The 18,281-nt window shown below is 42.0% G+C and overlaps 1 protein-coding gene across 1 annotated transcript in view; it reads left to right on the top strand.

Moving 5' to 3' along the window:
• Positions 1-18,281, top strand: part of GALNT9 (polypeptide N-acetylgalactosaminyltransferase 9) — a 148,074-nt gene that overhangs the window by 61,218 nt on the left and 68,575 nt on the right. The window contains exons 5-6 of the mRNA XM_030501646.1: positions 6,533-6,730; positions 15,006-15,123. Coding sequence (XP_030357506.1) covers positions 6,533-6,730; positions 15,006-15,123 — 316 coding nt within the window. The remainder of the gene's footprint in view (positions 1-6,532; positions 6,731-15,005; positions 15,124-18,281) is intronic.

The following is an 18,281-nucleotide window of genomic DNA, read 5'->3' as shown; positions in this document are numbered from 1 at the left end:
TTGGGTACCCACTTGGACAGGGCAGAATTTAAGAGAGACATTTCCCAGTGCAATTCCTGTCAGTTAGGAAAGGATTTTTATTTTTGGACAAATTGAGGAAAAGTGACATTGGGGGGGGGGGGTGGCAAGAGTTGTTGACAAGTTGTAGTACAATCATTCTAATTAAGAACTGAAAAGTATTCTGGGCCTGAGTCTCAGATGATGCAGGTTAGCAAAGCATCCCCCAGGTTGTGAAGTCTGTTGAAGTAGGAGTGTTGGGCAGCAGAGGATCTGGCCTGCAGCATGAGTGTGGTTTCTCTTGGATCACATGTGTCTATTCCTGTGTTGTGCCTTTCTAAAAGTCTGCTTGAAGTCAGCAGGTGATTGTACATATTTAAAAAGGTGCATTATGTAATTATGTGTGTGAGGAGCTTATGAGTAATTTGGTTTTATCTGCTTTTCATCTGGAAGAAGCCGTTCTTTTTAGCATTGTGAAAAATCAGGCTTCCCCATTGGCATGAACTCTCTGACAGCCTGATAAGGATGTAAGACAGCAGACAATTTCTGTTTGCTGTGGTTTCCCATGGGGTTTGAGCTGCTCTGAGTTGGCCCAATATTAAATACAGAATGCATATATGTTCAGAGGTAGACTTAGAATGGGATTAGAGAAGCCTGTGTGATCACAGTATGACCCCTGCCTTTGCTCTCGATCTTCTTACAGGCTTATCCTATACTCTGGATTAAATTTTCCTTTCCAACTCTTTTCCTATTCTTTGTCTTGGGAGCATTTATTCTTTGAGTTCCACAGTATTGGCATTGCTGGATCTCCCACTGATGTCATGGGTGCTCAACACCTTGGAAAATCCAGTGTTAATCCAGAAACTGACCCACTGGTAGGCAATGAAATGCATGTGCTATGTTTAGCGATATGCTCAGCAGTCTGACAGATTGACACATCTTTTTGTTGTAAACTTGCGTCTGGTCAGAGTTTCCTTTCACAAACTCCCTGAGAGAGTTTCTGCAAGGAGCAGTCACTCACCAGGGCACCTGCTGTGGATGTTCCTTCCAGCACATCCTTGTGCCTGTGAGAAGCCCACCAAAACCATGGGACAGCAATGTGCTCTGTGGAGTTTCAACCAAGCACTGTCAATCACAGGGCTGAGTCCTGGGAATGAGACTTCAGCAGTGTGTTACTGTATTTCTGGAGCTGCTTCAGATAAATAAAACCCAAATGAAAATACCCTTTGGTCTAATGGAGTCTGTAAGAGAACTAAATGTACTGTCCTTTCTCTTCTGGCTTTAACCATTCACCAGCAATCTATTCAGAGTGAGAGGAGGATACTGACAAATACATATTTTTAGACAGGATAGAAGGGAGGAACTTCTTATGTCACTCAAATTCCATCCCAAATTGTCTGCTTGGGTTTTATTAGGTGGAACAAAGAACTGGATGATGTGATCCACTACCTTTAAAGCTGAATCTTTTGATTATATTTAGCTTGCTGAAATCCATCATGTCTATGAATATGCCTGGGAGAATTATTCTTCTTGCTCCAGTAACTAACTTGTTAACAATATATGCTACTCTATGCCTATAAAGTATGTTGGCTCACATACAAGCTAGGAACCTAATATTTTTGCATCTATGAATAACAGAGATGGATCTCAAAATTCACATCTGGCTTATGTACCTAATCAGGCAGGGCTGAATCCTGCCTTTCTGCCAGCAGTGGCCATGTGGGAAAGAAATACTCAAACACCATACTGCAGCTCATCAGCACAGCATGTTGAACATACTTGGACTTTAGCAACCTCTTCCACTTCTAGTCCTGGAGCTGCCAGGAGCACCTGACTTCTGCAGATGCACAGTGGAAAAATCAAGAAAAGGAAAAACCAACCCTAAATGGGAAAGAACACTGGTGTCTATAAAGAGCATGGGTAAATCTGCATAATAATGGAGCAGCTTAAAATTAGTATTAAAAAAAATAGAAATTACTAGGAAAGATTTAATCATAATCCTTTGAAAAACCTGAAGCAATTAGACAAAGCCAGAATTACCCACCATGTTGACAAAGGATTTGATGAATGTGCAGCTCAGCTTACAGAGACAAAGACACTGTGTAAGTCTATTGAGCCTAATAGAACTACTCCAAAGCTGGATTTCGCTAGCAATGAATAGCAATAAAGACCCCCTCATACTTCATGGATTACCTAAGATAAGCAATGCAAGCACAGTCCATTACCCAGTCCTGTTCAAGCTTACAGTCCTCCTTCATTGGCCATTGCCTAGGGATCTTGGCAGGCAGAAGAACAGAGCACAAGCAGTGTCGGTGGTGCAGAGGGCATGGGCAGAACCTGCGATTTGAATGTTCCTGTGGATCTCACTGTGATGAGCTCATTCTTGGGTCTGAATGCCCTGTTGCTATTTCTGCTGTCAGGCAAGACAAGGTGTGAAATCTCTCAGGTGTACAATGGTTAATTAACAGGCTCTCCACTCTGAGTTGTGCTGAGTAACAGAGAACAACTCTGCACTGGATTGCCTCTTTCCATGGGTGACTCAGAGCCTGCTCTCTGACTTGTGGGTGTGAGCATATTCTGGACATTAGTGCAGTCTGTCCAGATACTGAACCTTTACTGTGCATAATACCTGTGGGGATGTGATTTTTCACATGTGGATACAGACAGAGGAAGAAAGTCACCTCCACTGGGAGAAAAGAGGGAAAAGGAGAAAATGAAGTTCCAGCAGTTGTTTTCATACCAATTCACTGCACAACTTTGGCATGGCATTTTACTTCTGTAACCTGAGGGTAGAGCTGTCGACGCTTACTAAAGCAGTAATATATTCAACATTTCTATTTTTTGAGTGCAGGGGACTGAAACAGAACTTCTATCACATGGACAGCTTTCAGACACATCGGATTTCATGGAAGTTCAAAATCTGAGATTTCAAATTAATAGAGATTAATGAAATTTCATCATGTATTTTGATCTCACTGTTGTATTTCACTCCAGAGATCTCTCCTTGTGACATTCAGATGCAAAGCACCAAGTCAGGTGGTAATAAATGTAAGCCATACAACTGGAAAAACACAATTCAGTCAACTATAGAGTGATAGGAATAGTTTGGTGATGACTGGTGTGACAGCAGCACCAGCACATGGAATGGATTGTTCTTGTAATGAAGAAAATAAGGACCCAGATTAGCATTTCCAAGACACAAGTGTCAGATGAACACAGTCACAAATATGATTGAGGGCTGAAAGTTTGGAGTGGCTGCTAAATATTTTCTTCACATTCTTTCTCAAATCATTATTGGAGATACACTTCAAAAGTCTGATTGTAAGCTGTCTTTCGAAGTAGCAGGCTAAATTCCCTTTGTATTCAAAATCAGGTTCTCTGGAACATTATTAATCTCACCTATTTTCAGCGTCTACATTATTATGAGAAGCATCTTACTATAAAAGTGCCAGCCTCTGCCTCTCTCTCTGAGAATGAAAGTTTGAGGCAATTACCTTGGATGTGGGGGGTCTACTGCAGACATCTGACATTAAGGGAGAAGAATTCCTTATCTCTTTCAGATTTTTTCATTATACAATCTCAGTCTACCCTTCAAAGTAAAATACTTGCAAAATGAGGACCTGAGAAGGAACTGAGGAAAAGACATGGAAACTTCAGGGTAGTTTTAAGTATGATGGTTAAACGGTCTTGTTTTGTGTCAACATAAACATCCCAGTAATTGAGGGCTTGAGGATTTGGTGACCAAGAAGTCTAACCAAGAGAGATAGAAATAGTTCCCAGTCTTTCCTTGCTTGTCAAAGGCATTTCAGAATCTAATGGTAGTGCATAAGAATGACAGAATTTGATTCTTAAAAAGGAAACCTATTTACAGATTCCTGCTTCAGAAGGCATGCAGTCAGTTTTCCTGCTTTGCAGGGCAGATCTGGAAATCAGACCCAAACATAACAATTTTCTGCATGCTATGGGAGTCACTGGGTGCTGTGATGTGCACCAGATCTCACTGGAGAATGTAATCCTTCTGCTCTGGGACTTCCCCACGGCACCAAATGTGTTGAAGCAGTGCACAAGGGCTTCAGGAGTGGGCCACCTGCCGGGTGTTGTTTGGTTTGCAAGGGAGTCAGTTTTATCATGAATCTTTTGCTACACGTGCTCCACAACCATGAAGAGGAGGATTCTTCTTAGGGTAAAACAATTAGTGACTTGTCATTAGTGACATCTATACCTATTGTTTGGTATTTTGAAAGCCTTTGTTTCAGAGGCCAGAAGGGAGTGGGAGAGCCTCCTGCTGATATTAAGCACAGGGGTTACCACAGCCATGCATGGAGGCACCTGGTTCCTGGTGGGAGAGGGGTGTCTGGCTGACATCTCCATTGTTCTGCTGTATTTTCTCTAGGCTGATAAACAGAGATAACATTCTGGAAAGAACAAAGCAGATTTAGTTATTCTGCATTCTTCTCTGCTTTATTGGGTTTGAAGGAGTTTTTCTGCCATCCACCCACTGGTTTTTAAAACAGTTAAACTCATAAATATAATCTCATATTATTAATGGAAGTGCCTCATCCTGATTTGGTAGGTCACATTGCCTCTTCATGTGGGTGCGTGAGTGTGGCCTAAAGATGATAAGAATTGGCATTCTTAATCATGTACTGCACTGTCCTGAACCTCAGTTGTTTCTTGTCTTTCTCACAGGAAAACAAACAAATCTTTTTTGAGTCTGGGGTGCAGTTCTTTAAATGCCTGAGCTGAAGTGAGTGTTTCTCCTCTGGGCTGATGCACGTTCACGCTTCTGTGGAGGTCTTTGACACCTTGCAAGGTTGGGCTTTGACAGCAGAAGTACTACACCAAATTGCAGGTGGCAGGCAGTAGTAAGAGAGACCTCAGGCTATTCCAGTCATGAGCGATGCATTGATTTATTCCCAGAATAAATCAAGTAGAGTAACCAAACAATACATTTGCATAAGAGATGAGCATCTCTTTCATAACCTTCCTGGCCAGGGGGAATTTCTGCAACTTGCAATGTTGTTGTTCTTTTTCCACCATGCTTTTTATTAAAACTTCCATGCTCTGCGTTACTGGCATCCCGCTGATAAATTCAAATGCCATTTTTCTGGAGGAATCCAAATAAAATTAGTTTAACTCTCTTTGCCTTCTCTCCGAATGAAATGCCATGACACCGTGTCTTTTTGTCAGTTATGCTCTTATTTGATGTTGGCTTGTGATGATTTATTTGCAGGAAGTAGCTTATCATCAATACTCAACAGTTTCACTGAATCTACCTGTATTTTTACTGAAACAGGAGGGATAAAAAGAAGGGAAAGAAAGCAGTGCATGACCTCATGTAAGCAACGTGGAGTCTGTGTATGCAAAAACCCACATATTTTGGCCTTATTCATGTACAGAGAAATTGCTGTCTTACAGAAGAGATGGGATAATGAAGACTGAAAATGAAGGTTGAGTTAATTTTATACTTGTGACTTTCTGCTGGCCTACACAAGAAAATACATTGTAACAAACTAAATATAAAATAACAAACAAAATATGAGGTAACAAACTTGGACAGACAAAGGAACAATTGCATTTTAACCACCAACAAAAGAAAAAGTGTTCAAATCCTACTACCTCTGTGAATCATAGAAAACCACCATTCCCTTAAACATACATGTGAGAGCTCTGCAGAATCTTCAAAGCTTTTTTCAAGGGAAAACAGTTACAAAGGAGCGAACCAGTGGCTGTTTCTAATACTGCTTTGAGAAGTGCTTTCTACCCTTATGTAAGTCTGCTACCTCTTTGGATCAGTTTCTCTGTAAATTCATAGCAACTTCAGACTACCTTGGTCAGAAATGAATGTTTGCACTGAAGCTTTTTACTTTCCTGAAACACTACGGGATGTAGCTTCTGTTGAAAGCACATTGCTGTTTTAAAGCCTTTTGAAACGATGGCACGTTTCCTGCAGTTCGCTGCTTTTGCACCATCTGGCAATTGAAATCTTCTCATTGCCAAAGAGGTTTTAGAAGGCATAATGCAGCCACGCTTGTCATTCAAACTAGATCCAATGGGGTCATCCCTTAGGAAACAAGATTAAAACCTTTAGGTAACCTTCAGATTCATTCAGCCCCTGGCGTGGGTTTTGTTCTTCAGGCCTTGTCAGCAAGAGCAAGCTACCAGGTATCCTGGTGGTGTAGCTGTTAGCAAACCATTTAGTTACTCTTGGTGATAGTGTCTCTAAACACTTGTCCATTGCAAAATGAACTGACAGAGTAAGTGTTCAGTAAAATGTTGTGGTGTTCAACTCCAGGACAGCTTCATAAAAGTAATAATTCACATGCTGTTGCTATGTGAAGTATCTCACATCAAGCTCTAGCCTCTTCAGTGTATGATGATGACCTGTATTCCATCCTGCTATGCTGTGTTACGGGCTGCTGGCTGGCTGGAATACTGCTCTCTGTATTAAAGAACTTTGTGTTATCAGACTGCAAAGTAGGGCCTGGGATTACTGGATGGCTGTAAAAGATTTTGCTGTTTTTATTGTTCTCAGGGTGGAACCTGCACTTACTCGCATCAAAGAAGATCGAAAGCGGATCATCCTACCAGCAATTGACAATATCAAGTACAACACTTTTGAAGTGCAGCAATACGCCAATGCAGCCCACGGCTATAACTGGGGCCTCTGGTGCATGTACATAATCCCACCGCAGGACTGGCTCGATAAAGGGGATGAGTCAGCTCCCATCAGGTAAATCTCCCATGTGCTGTCATTTCGGTACAAGCAATGTTTCCGTCTTAGCTATCTGCTGAGGGGGAATTGAAGTGAAGCAAGGCTATAGGTGTTGTACAGGGAAAGCAAACTGGAACTGAAGAAAACAGATGGCTCTACAAAGCTGTGGATGCATGTGTTGCATCTCTGAGTTGCACCACAGTGTACACAGAAATGCATGTGCTCTAGTTGTGAATGCGTGATTCAAGTTGGAACTAGATGGGGTTGGAAGTAGATGATCTCAAGATCCTTTCCAACCCTAATCATTCTATGATTCTATGATTCTAAATTCACATTGTAGTCCTTAGTAGGACAGCAGGATCTTTTTTAATTATGCTTTTATTTTCCAGTGGACTCTGGCATGAGTAATAAGCCAGTGAAACGTGTCTATGAGAAACAAAGGTATTTTTTATGTGATTACAAAGAAACAGTCACTACAAGACAAGTTTACTACAACACAGCACAGTCCTTCATCACTGACCCTTTGCTCAGCTCGAAACCTCAATAAGCAGGAAATTAATTACTTAGAAAATCAGTTTTCCTGGATAACATGCCCTGCTCTCCTCACATTGTTTTGTATCTATTTCACTCAGCCCTGAGAAACAGTTTCTTGATGAAGGATCAGCCAAAGCTTTCATTCCTGAAATCAGGATTTCAGTCTTCCTGAAAAGTTTTGCATGCTTCATGACTTCCAGTTTATATGTGAAATCACCATATCGGTTTTCATATGAGTTGTTCTAGTATTTGAGTATCTTCGATTCTGGAGACAATGATGGCATATCAGATAAAACTGAACGAAGAGCTTAACCTCAGGAAGTTCTTAGACATGATTTTCAGTGGTGGTAGCTCATGTGCTCCCTAAAGTATGGAAGCTGCATCTGCAAAACACTTCTGGAAATTGAACTACAGATCTTTTTAACAGGGAATAAGGAATGTCATCCCTGTAATGGCATAACAGGTTTTATTCAGCAATACAGGGCTGATACAGAAGTGAATAAGGTCCACATTCAAGCACTGAGTGGTGTTAAAATCTGACGCACATAAGTAGATGGCTCCTGAGAGCAGTGATTTTAGTCTGAACCCGAGTGAAGAAACCCTCCAATTAAACACTGCATAAACTGCTCAGAGACAGATGAGACAAGCAGCACAAGGAGGAGAGTGCCCAACCCTTGCTGACAAATATCAGGAGCACTGAGATGCTGTGATTGCATAAGTATCTCTCCTGCAAATTATGAATTACATGCCCTGAAATGCAGAGACACCAACGTTGAACCATGAACACTTGTCTCCCTGGGAACATGTGCTTTGAAGATAGCAATTTAGGAGAGCAGAACATCCACTTTATAGCCACCCTGCACTGATTTCTGATGGGCCTCCAAAGCGGTAGCACCTGGATGGATTTGCTAGAGCATTTGGCTGTGCTGTCGTATTATGCCTGCCTATAGAAATACAGTGCAGTTCTGTGGCTTTTAAGTGATATGCCACTGTTGGTGGTGAAAAGGTTCAGGAAGTTTGCACTTGAAATTGAGATTTGAAAGCACCCATGATGGGAACTTAGTAGCTGTAGAGAATTTAACATATGCTTTCAAAAAGAAGGGGAATTCAGACTAGTAAGAAAACTTTTCCAAAGATCTCCGTTGGTTTGGTACAGATCTTGGTTTTGTAACCAGCTTTCTAAACCATGAACTGCAACCATGACTTCCGTGTCAGTCTACTTTGCCAGGCACGCAAACCGGTCCACACTGAGGGTGTTTGGATCCATGTATCTGTTCAGTGCTTTTGTAAGATTGCAGGACTATTCATCAGCATGAAAACTGCAAGCTCATTTAGTCCTTGCTGACACTGTCCCTCTTAAGGTTTCCTTTGTCTTCAGCAAGTAGTGGGTTTGTTTTGTGTCTCTCTGTGCGTTTTGTAGAAGAAAAGGCTAATAACTAATGACCCCACGAATAGTTCTGTTGTTGATGTAGTTAAATACTCCCTCCCAGATCTCCCTCCCAGGCATTAAAGATTTTCAGTGTAAAAAAAAGCTTACCTTGCTATCAGTGTGGATCAGAGCCCTGGCATTTCTGATGTTTGCATTGTATGAATGTCATCGATCCACAGAATTGGGTGAGACATTTAGAAAGTAGAGCCCAATTCCTGTTTTATTCTGGGATTATACAACAGATGTGCTTACTTCTTGTTTCAGAAGTTTTCCATTTGAAGCCTGATCCTCTGCTTTCTTGAACACTAACAGTGGTGTGATCCTACTCAGAGCCTTGCTGGGAAGGAGCAGGAACTGTCTTCCCAGTCAGTGGGGCATCATATAGGCAGTCATGTCAAGTGCACACCATAAAATGTCAAGTCAGCTGTTGTGGTCCAAGTGACAAAGGGGATGTGGCCTTGAAGTGCAAACAAAGGTAAAAAAGAATAGCAAGAACAAAGTGTCAGATTTGGTAAGGATTTCTGATACTGTTTAAAGTCAGTTTTTTTTTTTCTTCCCGCATTAAGACTCTGAAATTCAGAACAATTGATGTTCCTTCTGCAGGCAATCATTTGCATGTTTGACATTTGAGATGTAAGATGTCTCTAATGTGAAGATTTAAATGAGGATTGTTATTTTGACACACTGTGTCTATCACATCATTTTTGCATTTGTGTTCCTGAGAACACACTGCCCAAACCCGTCCTTATCATCTGGCAACAAACTGTGTAACAAAGGATCCTATTTCGGAGGGTTTCTAATGAATTTGATTATGCAGTGAAACAAGCTGGGTTTTTTTTCTATATGCAGAAGATGCTGCTGGTTTTTGAGACAGCAAGGAAGGTTTCTGGTATCCTGAGCTCCGGTTCATCTTCCCTCACCTGCCGTGATTATGATAGACTGCTCTGTGTTTGATTTCTTGATCAGCAGCCACTAACATTAGAGACCACAGTCAGCCTCACTCAGCCAAGCAGTGCACAGCTTTCCAGTTTGTCTTCCTCCAGCAGCAGTGGTGCATTTCATTGTTTCATATGTTCTCACTTACTGCTTTAATATGCCATAGCTGGGTACTGGTAGGAATGTGTATGTGCATGTGCTGGATCAGGCACTCCAGAAAGCACGAGTGTCTTGCTCGTGGATATAAATTAGCACCTGATATGCCCTCAGTGAGGTGGTTTGTGCTGCCTGCTTCAGCTGGGAATGTGTGTGCCCTCCTCACATGCAAGTCAGGCCCTGTGCTGGTCTGTGTAGTGATGGTGATGCAGCTGTGTTAGGTCAGTTATCCTGGAAACTAGACTTGTTGTATGGTCTGAAAACTGTTTCAAATGTGACCTGATTGTAGGTATATTGACCTTAAGGCAGAGGGAGAAAGATGTTTAAGGGAGAGGAAGACTTACCGTATCATGTGCAGATGTCAGTCTGGTGCTCATCACTTTCTTCTTCACTTGTTCATGTTGAAACCCCCAGGCAACATCCCTCAGTTGTCTGTAAAGGAGGGGAATGCACTTTTCTGAGGAAAATGGGTGTCGGAGTTCTGCTAAAGCCTGCTGGAGTTCTGCTGACAGAGCTGTGCTCCTGGAGATCTTGCTAAAATGAAACAATCCGGACTCAGGCCTATAGCAAGTGGCTTTCATTTCTGGCCAGGATGTCTTCTGTTTCTGGTGCCCATCCCACAGCAGGCACTGCTCCCTTCCATAGGCTGCCTCTCTTCCCTCATAGCCACCAGCACCGTGCCTGCTGCACCAGCAGAGAGGAAGGCAGGGAGTGTGTACCACCATGAAGCTTCCTCCCTTTCCCCAGGTATTATGCAGAGCAATGGTTCTCTCATACCTCCCTTGTTTACAGCCATGCCATCAGGTCATTTCCACAAACTGACTATCCTGTGTCTTCCTCCATGCAGAATCAATACTATTCTATGCTGTATTTTAAGGTTTTAGCTGCAAAAAAAGTATGTACTGTGTTTCCCACATTAGCCTTTGAGTGCTGCTGTTGATTATAATTAATACTTCTAACATCCTCAGTTGTGTCAAAGAGTATTCCACAGGTCAATCAAGTTCCCAACAGCTTTGAGGTATTGGTAAAAACCAGTACACCTCTAATTACTGTTTTGTGATACCTTCCTTCTAACAATGTCGCTGTTTTATTAGAAAGTGCATTACTTAAGGAGAAAAGTCCTTTTACATAAAGCAGGTTGGGTTAGGTTAATATCTTTTACTCTGAAGCTGTGAAGTGCTGAGGCACACACCTTCTCATTTGCTGCCCCATGGCTGGGGAGCAGTGCTTAAGACATACTAACCCAGTTGCTTTTGCTCATGTATTGATTTCTGACTTTCAAGGGAAGGCTGTGCTGCACTGTACTGAAAGTGATAGATATACTGGAGTTTTTCAGGTCCTGGGAAAACCCAGTGATGATGAGCAAGTGAGGGTCTTGTGCTTTTTAGGGAGCAGGTTTTTTAAGTGTTCGCAGTATGTAAATGTAAAACTGTAGTCCAGTATAAAAGTATCCCCTTATACGCTTAAAGTGCTTTTAGAAGTGAATCTTCAGCTTTTAAACTGCTGAAGCAGTTCTCAGACTTCACCTAGTATTACTATGTGTGCTTCACAGGTGGAGAAACAGAGGGAGGTGACTCACTGAATGACAGCAGAGAATAGAGTCAGGGGCCGCTGGCTCACAGTGCTGTTACCAGCTCACTGGGCTGTGCAATCGCATTACACTTGGTTTACAGCTGGGTCACTCAAAGCATAGGGAAGTTAAGGGCCTGGGCTTGATGAGTACTGAATGCCCAAAACTCTGATTGAGCCTGTTGGAAGTGTTGAACATACAGCGTGCAGAAAACTCAACATTGTGCATCGTAGGCAAGTTCTTCCATCACATCAGGATGTGGCCAGGGCAGAGCCACAGGCTTCTCAGTTCAGCTGCCAGGGTTGCAGCCATGCTGCTGTGCAGAGCAGTGGCAGCAGGCAGCCAAATTCAGGTAGCAAAAGTCAATGACAGTGGCAAGTTTTGAGTAGTTCTCTGAAAAGCTGGATGTGGGTCCTTCTGCCATTGCACTGGCATTGTTGCTCATTCCTGAAAGCATTTCTTTTTCTTCTGAATAAGCCATGAAGGCTTGTGGAGTCTGCGTTTGAATATGTCTAATGAGAAGAAATAAAAGCTAGAAGAGAGAGAGCAAGATGCAAAGGCAGTCCTTGGTGGCATTCCACTGTGAGTGATGATTGTGCAGTTACATCTAAAATCTATTTCCCACCCCCATTCAATTAACAAGTCAGTGTTTTAATGGTCAGAGCTGACAGCTGCAAAAATCCATCCCCCAGAGAGAGATTTCAGCACCTGAGAGCAGTCTGCAAAGCCTGACTGTACTGTTCCGCATTAGGAGGGAAGGAGAAACATCCTCATGGGAGCATCCTACCACTGTAAGGAGCTGCCTCCAATGGATTTGGGGAGGGAGGGCCTGGGAAGCCCAAACTAGCAGCTCAGTTTTGCAAAGCAGTGATGCTCAGGCCTTCATTCAGCAAAGCCTGTGTTTAGCTTTAAATACATTAGAAAGAAAATGAAGAAAGTGGCCTGTGTTTATCCCCCCCCCCCCTCCTTTTTTTATCCTGGTTGACACTTAAGAAATACCTAAATATTCCCTCAAAGGTTTATTTCGTTTCACAACTACTGAATTCCCTTTCCTTGGTCATGTCCTTCTTTTATTTCAATTTCTAGACCAAATTTATTTCTTGATAGCCTAAAATGTGGTTTTCAGTGGTGGAGGATGTTACAGTGAAATGCATATAGGATATGTCTGGTCCTGAGCTCTCAGCATTCTTAGGCAAGTCTGTCTCCAGGTGTGGTCTAGGAACTATAAGCAGGAAGATGCATTTTACCAAATAACTTGAATCTTTAAATGCCATCCATCTTGCAGAGATCCTGGTGTATATGTATATGCATCAACAGAAGTTGGAAGTGGTGGTGACCTTGCTGCAGTTTCTTTGCAGGGTTTGAGACATCTGGCCTCAGTTTCCTCCAGCCTTTTTGACTGAGTGGGTGCAGGGGTCTGGCTGAGAGCGCCACTTCAGTCCAAAGTTATCTGTGACGACCAGATGCTTCCCTTTGTAACTGCCATTGAATCATGCCCCTCAGCTCATGATCCAGGGAATGTATCTCACTCTATAAGGGTGGAACATGAGAGTTAATCAAGGTATTTCAGCTTCTTTGTCAGGAGCAGTGCCAATCAAATGTGCTTCTATCAACAGCTGCCTTTTTCAATTATGCAGAGAAAACATGAGAGGGATAGTGTGCATAGGCTTGTAAGGATCTGAGTGGTTGCAATGGCTTTCATACTGAGAAAGGGAGATGCGGAAGCAGTACCAGTAATGTGAGTGCTACAGCAGAGCCATTACAGGTAAGTGCTTCAGCAAGTGAACCTTTTCAAGGATACCAAACAGTTCCTGCCATAGGCTGGGCTGTGTTCTGCAATGCTGGGGTGTGCATTAGGCCCAGGGGCAAAGAATTGTTTTCTGTGACCATATCTTGTCTGGTTATTTTCGAAACCTTTTTAACCTCCTCCTGTAGAAATGGTGAGCTGCTGATGAGAAAAAGGACCTGGTGCGATAACATCATTCCAGCAGCCACCTGCTGCTACCAGAGGGATCCACGGGTAAAAAATGTGTTCATTTTCCCAGCCAGGGCAGTTTTTCACATGTGTACGAAACTGCCTCATAAATATGTTTCTCAGATGTCATGGGCAAATACCTTGCGAATAGCTTTCTGTACAAATTGAAGAAACAGGCAGGTATCTGGGACAAAAGAGTCTTCATAGTGACAGTATCACATCAGTGCATTACAAAGGAGACTTCCTAAAATAGGTTTTAGACCTTTTCCATCATCTTTGTTTCCTTAGGGCCTTTTCATGGTCTGTATGTATATATAAGCTTGGGCCATAGATAAAGCATTCTGCATTCTACTAGAAAATAGAAAATTGGTATAAACTAGACTTTTCCTGGTGTCTTTTTACAATAGCGCTATTAGGAATGATGTTGTATCTGCCAGATGGCCTAAAAATCACCTCCCTTTCAATGGAACAGGGAGCACAGTTTTCATTCACAACAGCTCCAAAAGTGTTCAGTTTCCCAAATGACTTTACAGTTTTCCTGATTCAGCAGTCTGGCCTGTCAGGATACCACTAAAATGGGGGAGTCTGTCCCCAGGACATTGGCACATCCCATAGATGTGACTGCAGGATAACTACCCATGATCTTGCAGAAGGCACTATGCAACCTGCAGCTGAATTTCAAGTCAAATACGGAGCTGCAGGCTCTTGTTGGTTTTCCACCTTGGTCAAGTTTATATTTCTTGATTGTGGGCTATAGTAGCAAAACCTAGCTCCTACCTTGAATTCCAAAGATGCAGGTGTTGTGACCAAACCAGAGATACAGAGAATGTGTGGGCAAATGAAAACTGCAAATGTCACTAGCTTGTATAATATTAAAATAATGCTTGTGTTCCTATAGTAAATGATCTCAAAATTTGTTGTCATGCAGTGCTGCTCATGTCACGCTCAGTGACAGGTTTCAGATTGCTTTGTAAAGGAGAGCAGAAACCACAGTTTTAAGCATAAAGAAATTGATGCTCAGAGAAGGGAAATGATTTATGTGAAATCACCCAGTCAGTCTGAGGGCAGAATCTCTTCATCTGAAGATTCTTCCTTTTCTAAAGGCTGACCTCAGCAAACACAGAAATGTTAATCATGGAACGGCTTCACAAGGGCTGAAATTTATCTGCTAGAGTTGACTCCAGAAGTCCCTTGCTGGATGTCATAACATGATTGATCCATGGCTGTTGACATGCACTTAGTTTTGATATGTGGGTAAGGGGACTTTTCATTTCTGACAAAGCTTATGGGGTTTTCTTGTGTGTTAATCTTCAAACAAAGCGTTGTCTAGTTCTTGTGCTTCTCTTGTCTGGTGATGAACTTAAGCTCCAACACAGAGGTTGTGTCTATAAAACAAACGAAAACCAGGCTGATGCTTCACTTACATGCACGGAGAACTTGACTTAGCATCTTGTGACTCTCTCACAGGCAGCTGCTCCAAATGTGCCTGACACTGTGCTAGTTGTTTAAGTGGCTCTAGTCCCACAAGGTCCTCTGTCCATTGGGGGATGAAGTGGAATGTAATTGCACACTAATAGATAAATTTAAAATGTAAACTTGAAGATGAAGAACTGTTCTGTGTACGTTTGTTATGAGGTGGGTTCTGTGGTAGCTAATAAGCAATCTAATTTCTTTCTGTAATCTCTCCATGCAGGACACCAGCCATGATCGGATGCTCGTTTGTAGTGGACCGAGAATATTTTGGTGAGATTGGCTTGCTTGACCCTGGTATGGAGGTCTATGGAGGAGAAAACATTGAATTAGGCATGAGGGTGAGTAACAAAAAAGACACTTTGTGCCATGTCCATTTGCACACAAAGACGGAGGACTTGTGGCCCAACAGAATTGCTATCTGACTGATATGCTATTACACTAAAGTAACTGATATTGCAATGCTATATGGTACTGACAGTCCCGGTAAATGAATACTCCTGGCCTTATTGGCCTTGAGAGAACTGTTAACAGTCAGAAATGGTTTATTGGCTCATTCTGTCAGTGTCTGAACCCAATAAGACAGATTTTCTCTTTTCCCCATAGGTCTGCTTGTGCAAACAGCTACAGCAAGTCTTCATGTGCTCATTGCACCTAGATGATGTTGTGTGCTTGTGATCTAGCAGATGCTAGTACCAACTGAAAACTAAGGCCAGGCTGGTAGAAGTCAGTTCTAATGTTCTGCTTACCACACATGATGAATGCTGTGGTATTTTAAAGCTTTCAGGCTCCACCTTATAGAAGAAGAACTACAGGGCACAGGTATTTGATCCTGTCAAATAGGCAGGCCAGTGCAAAGTGTGGACTGATGACTTGCGGACAGCGTAAGTCCACTCTGTGCTTCTGGACCTATATGAGGTTTGATGCTTGTGATCCTTTGCCCTTGTTTTTAAGGTGGTGCTTGCCAGCAAGTCCTTCTGAAGTCCAAGGAACATGTCTTTGCTTAGCACTTGAAAATGAGGCCACTTAATGTTGCATGAACACAGTTTCCTCATTATAAAGCTGACTGTTTAATTATTTTTCCCTTACTCTTTATTCCCTGCTTCACAGTAACACGTCCCTGGTGCATGTAATGTGCTCATTAAAGCATATATTCTGCTCATGGTGAAACACTGAACATCAAATTAGTCCATTCTTTATCTGACTCTTTTTTTCTAAAATGGCTACAAACTCCTTCACACCAGTGGGCCGAGGAAGAAGGTCATTGCAGCAAGAGTTTATTTTCACATATGGGTGTGTATTTATTATTCCAACATTGCAAGAGGGATTTAATGGGACTGTGTGAATACACTGCTTATAGTTTAAGGTGCAGAATTCACATAGGGGACAGAAAAACTGCTACCACAAATCATCCAATTTTCCTTAAGAGGGTCAGGCTATTACCAGGATTGTGTGAGCTTTCCTTTATCATTGTGCAGGGCTTTGAGCTTTTTGAAACTTTTTCCACATGGCTGCTCCCTGAATAGATTGAACACTCTGGCAAAACTCTGGCGTAGCTGATGAATAAGCCTCCTAAGAAATCTGAAAGCTGTCGCTCTTCCTTAGACGAGAAGAACTTGCTGAGTACGATTAGGGCTCCTGGTAAACAGACGCAAAGGTTTTAATAGGATTATGAAATGGCACTTGTTTGAAGAGACAAGGATTTGACGTGATTGAGGGCAGGTTTTCAGGGGTAGGGAACCTGTTAAAGTCTGCAGAAACCAGGGATCTAGAAAACTGCTTTCATTCTTTGTGGGGTTTTTTTGCTGTGGGGTGGTGGCAGTGTTTGTTTGGGGGTTTTTGCCTTATAAAGAATAATTAACCCTGCTGTTAAAAGGCCTTATGTAAGTACAGGATTATGAGTGAGTTCACTCTGAAATAAACTGTATGTCCATAGCATGGATCTGTTACTCTGTTTCCAGCCTGGTTCTAGCATGGTAGGTAATATACAGTGTCTACCTTAATTTGCAAGTCCTATGCGTGATCCCCTCCTGTGTGTCTTTCACAGCTGTCAGAAACTAACAGTGTGAAAATGCACATGAACCTTCTCCCTTCTTTCTAGATATTTATAAAATCACTGTGATTTTTTTAACTCCAAAATCTAAAAGTAACTCACAAAAAATCCCTCATTTCCCAAGGCCTGCTGCACTGACCCACGCAGGGATATTTGACGTATCCGTACACAGGCACAGAGAGATGCTGGTGCCCATGTGTAATTCTTTTTTTGTGGAGCAATGAAACAGAAAAGGGAAGGAATAAATGAATGAATGAATAAAGACCAAGGAATAATATAATAAGGTATAGTAAAATGTGGGGAAGTGGTGGCACATGCTTGGATGAAAACAGCCCCTATTTAAAATAGCTGTAACAATAATCCTTTAAACTTTTTTGCAAACTATTATCATGTTACTACTAAAAGAAAAGGGATTAGCCATGGAGTGTCTGAATGATATTACATTGCATTTAATGAACCTTCATTTAAATTGTTTTAATAAAGTGAAACAGGGAGAGTTGGTAAAACTAATGAGCTGATTTGGGAGGATACTGTTTGATAACCCAGGTAATCCCCCTTAAATCTATTGTTTATTAAAATGCCATCATCTTGGGTATTCCAGTATTGGCTTTTCTCTTTTCTAAATTACATAGATGGAAATATTTAAACAATTAACCTAAGTGATTTTCTGTGTTGACAAAGCAGTGCATAAACTGATTGGAGCTACCAGATCTATTGAAAATATTTGGGCTCTGCAGCTCTTTTTAAACTCATTTTATGTGTAACCTTCATATTGGTTAGAGCTGTGACATTCTCCCAATGGGATAGTTTTGCAATGAAGCCAATATCTGTTTGCCAAGCTCAGGAGATTCTGGTTTGGTTGAGAAAAGCACCAGCTGTTCTGGGAAATGAAAGGGAGATGGACATGATTGCAGGCTTGTGATAGTGAGGAATAGATGGACACTTACCTAATGTCATCTTGTACTGTATTTTTCAAAGATGACAGTTTCCCTGAAAGATGGATAAATACAGGACTCAACTCTGTTATGAACAAATGGTGCTATTCTCTGTGTGTTCGTCAACCAGCTGCTGAAGCTGATGGGAATTGTCTGTGAGCACCTAAAAGCTGATTTTGGCATTTTGGCAGGGATTTATGAAGTCAAATTGTGGCTGACTCCTCTGTGGATGAGGTGCCCTTCACAAGCACCTCATAACTGCATTCAGGCAAGCACCACTCTGCTGCTCTGTCTCCTCGTATCCTGTTTCATTCCAGCTGTAGTTGACCTGTGCTTTTCCCAACCTGGAGGCAGAGAGAAAGAAAAGTAGTGGTACTTTCTCCTGCAGCAAAGCTGTGGATGTGTCTGTGCCTGAAGAAGATACCCTAAACTCAGGGCAGACCATGTTCATCTTTGCTTCTTCTGGACATCAAATGGTCTTTCTGACCTGTAAAACAGAGAGATGTCCTAG

The sequence above is a fragment of the Strigops habroptila genome, chromosome 11 (genome assembly GCF_004027225.2).
Source record: "Strigops habroptila isolate Jane chromosome 11, bStrHab1.2.pri, whole genome shotgun sequence".
NCBI lineage: Eukaryota > Metazoa > Chordata > Aves > Psittaciformes > Psittacidae > Strigops > Strigops habroptila.
This window is presented reverse-complemented; position numbering and strand designations above follow the sequence as displayed.